The 2,851-nt window shown below is 54.0% G+C and overlaps 1 protein-coding gene across 1 annotated transcript; it reads right to left on the bottom strand.

Moving 5' to 3' along the window:
- Positions 1–207: 207 nt before the first annotated feature.
- On the bottom strand, positions 208–2,376 carry LOC102703151 (pirin-like protein). Its single transcript, XM_040527278.1, has 4 exons — positions 2,042–2,376; positions 1,866–1,915; positions 1,700–1,767; positions 208–1,147 (listed from the first exon to the last, which is right to left on the bottom strand). Exons 1-4 carry the CDS (start codon positions 2,140–2,142, stop codon positions 473–475), a joined length of 894 nt encoding a protein of 297 aa, XP_040383212.1. The 5' UTR covers positions 2,143–2,376; the 3' UTR covers positions 208–472.
- Positions 2,377–2,851: the final 475 nt, after the last annotated feature.

The raw sequence follows: 2,851 nt of genomic DNA, 5'->3' as shown, positions 1-2,851 counted from the left end.
TTTCACTGCTGTAAATTTTCAGGAAAAAACACACACACGCACAGCTGTAGTATCAAGGTGAATCGTTTCAAATCAAATCATCTTTTTGCAATTTTGCATGCTCTAAAATACCATGATATGTCAACTTCGTAAAACTTCGATTGTTACTGCTAAAATATTCTTTAAAATACTTCTAAATTGTACACATTTAAAAAAAAGTCCTGCATCAGACATTGAAAAAGTCAAAAACGACTTCTTTATGAACGTGTTGAGTACATAATTTTCACTCAGAGGGCCGAAGATTTGAAGCACCTGCCTAACTAAAAAGCAAGCAATCTTTTTTATGCCAGATATGTACACAAAGTGATCGCTATTCGTTTGGAAGAGGAAAAATAAACAAATTAAACAACCTCGTATCATTAGAGAAAGAACTGTTCTTTTGTTTTTCTTCGGAGCGTGTCGTGTCGTGGCATGGCATGGCAATGGTTTCACCCTACTCTATGCCGAGCGCGACCAGCGCCTGAGACTTCCAGTGCTTCGCCTTCTCGAATCCATTGATGTTGAACTCGAAGTCGTTGATGGTCATGTCGATCTCCTCCTCGGTGTTCATGACGAAGGGGCCCAGCTGCGCCACGGGCTCGCCGATGGGCTCGCCGGCGATGAGCAGGAACCTGAGCGGCTTGTCCGACCTGTTCCACACCTCGACGCCGTCGCCCTGGCCGAGCAGCAGCAGGTGGTGCGGCCCGGCCTTCTCGCCGCCGCCGCCGCCGAACACGCCCTCCCCCTCCAGCACGTACGCGAACGCGTTCCACGCCGCGCACACCGGCTGCCGCGCCGCCGCGTGCGGCCGCACCGTGAAGTCCAGGTACATCGTCGGCGTCCGCGTGCACACCGGCGACTGGGCGCCCATCGACTGCCCGGCGATCACCCGCACCGTCACGCCGTCCGACGTCGTGCACGCGATGTCCTTGCTCTGTATCTCCTGGTACCCCGGCTCGATCATCTTGTTGCGGGAGGAGAGGTTGACCCAGAGCTGGAGTCCCTTGGAGGTGCCTGGCCCCGCCGGCATCTCCGAGTGCACGATGCCGCGGCCGGCAGTCATCCACTGCACGTCGCCGGCCTTGATCGTGCCACGGTGGCCCTCGAAGTCCTCGTGCGTCACCGCTCCCTGAAAACCACGTCAGTGACAGTCAGGCTCAGCTCATCCCCAAGAACACGCACGGCCGGTCACTGACTCCAAAAACTGTTGCTCTCAGGTTCATTTTCTACACGGTTTTGGCTTGACCGGTGTTGGGTTTATAGCCGTTTAGGTGAAGATATATACTATATTATTAACCGATCTCCCAATGATGAGCTGAGCTGTTCATCCTCTGAGCGCGGAAGGAAAAGTATGTGCGACGCGAGGTGGTTGACGTAGGAAGGCTACCAACCAAAACGCAGAGGCGCCGTTTGGACGGGTGGATTCTTCAGTTTGACGGAAAGAAACGTTCTGAGTTGCTGCTGCCTTGTTGACAGATGAAATGAAACGCGTTCAGTTTGTGCGGATTTGTGTGGTTGTCAAAGCCGCTGATGTTGCAGCAAGGAATGGGCGAATGGCCTTTTGGGTAAGCTGCAAGGAGATTTTCATGGCCGCGATCTGTGCAGTTCGATGCGTGTTCTACTTACTACCAACGAGCAGAATGTGAAACGATGAAAGAATTGGTACAAGAACCGTGCCTACCTCGAGCATGTAAGTGACGGTCTCGAAACCTCTGTGCGGATGATCGGGGAACCCAGCCGGAGCAGAGACTGCATGCGATTTGGGGGCAAGAAAAACGGATCAAAAAATGCAATCTTTTATCGCTCTAATCAAAATGATCAGACGAAGGTAGAGGCAATTCGCTCACCTGAGAACTCATCCAGGACGAGGAACGGATCGAAGTACCTCAACTCGAACCTGCAAGGCAAGATCGATCCTCCTCCCAATCAGCAACCGAGCCAGAGGCAATGGCGTCGTCCGATCGAGCCGACGCCGTAATTATATATGTGCGTACAGGCTGGTAGCAAGCAACAGCTAGCTCACCTCCCGATGCTGCGGCGGACGACGGCGCCGACGCCCTCGTGCTGCGGCCGGGCCAGGAACTTCCGCACCACCTGCCGGGGCTTCTCCATCGACGTCGTCATGTGCACACCCACCGCCGGTGAACAGCTCGGTTTGGGAAAGTTCAGAAAACTCCTCAACCTTCCTCTTCTTCTTCCTCCTCCTCCGACCCCGAGCTCCCTGCCGCGATGCCTATGGAAGCACTAGGCTATGGCGGTTTGGGGCCCTCTTATATAGCGCCCAAGATTGCCGTCACGCACCGATACGCCGCCGCCTGATGCTGCTGCTGCTTCCGGGGGTCAAAAGTGACAGACAGATCGTTTCTTGGCGTTTTTCTGGTCCCTCGCGCCACGGAAATATATAAAAGCTCGCCGCCGCTCGCGGTCGCGGGGTGCAGCGCAACTCTCATCAAAAGTCTAACGCTTGCCAGCGGCTGCAGCTGTGTGCCGGGCGCCGGTCATGCTGACGCCACGCGCACGCAAGCGCAGCTTAGCTCCCCCACGGCCCCACCCCACCCGGACGCCGCTCCGGCCGCATACGTGTGGCTTGTGACAGCGTCGCATCAGCAAACCCAACCCACTCGCTGTCAAAACTGCCGCGGTTACCGGTTTGACGATTTTTACGGTGGTGGTTTCAATGGAGGAGCAATTGGAGGCTAGCTCGTGGTTTTTCTTTGACGTTTTGGTGCGTCTCGAAATCAAATTTCGGGTTCAAATTTTAAATGGTTTTAACGAATTCAAATGTTAGATGGTAATTTGATCAGGATTCAGTCAGAATCTGTCGAGACGCAAT

This window comes from Oryza brachyantha, chromosome 9, assembly GCF_000231095.2.
Source record: "Oryza brachyantha chromosome 9, ObraRS2, whole genome shotgun sequence".
Lineage (NCBI taxonomy): Eukaryota > Viridiplantae > Streptophyta > Magnoliopsida > Poales > Poaceae > Oryza > Oryza brachyantha.
Note: the sequence above shows the minus strand (reverse complement) of the source record. Positions and strands in the feature narration are given on the sequence as shown.

Excerpts from the sequence above, each read along its gene's own strand:
- LOC102703151 (XM_040527278.1), bottom strand. The coding sequence starts at position 2,142 with ATGACGACGTCGATGGAGAAGCCCCGGCAGGTGGTGCGGAAGTTCCTG. Across the intron at positions 1,916-2,041 it reads GTCCGCCGCAGCATCGGGAG|GTTCGAGTTGAGGTACTTCG; the intron begins GTGAGCTAGCTG and ends CTTGCCTTGCAG. Across the intron at positions 1,148-1,699 it reads CCGTCACTTACATGCTCGAG|GGAGCGGTGACGCACGAGGA; the intron begins GTAGGCACGGTT and ends CGTGGTTTTCAG.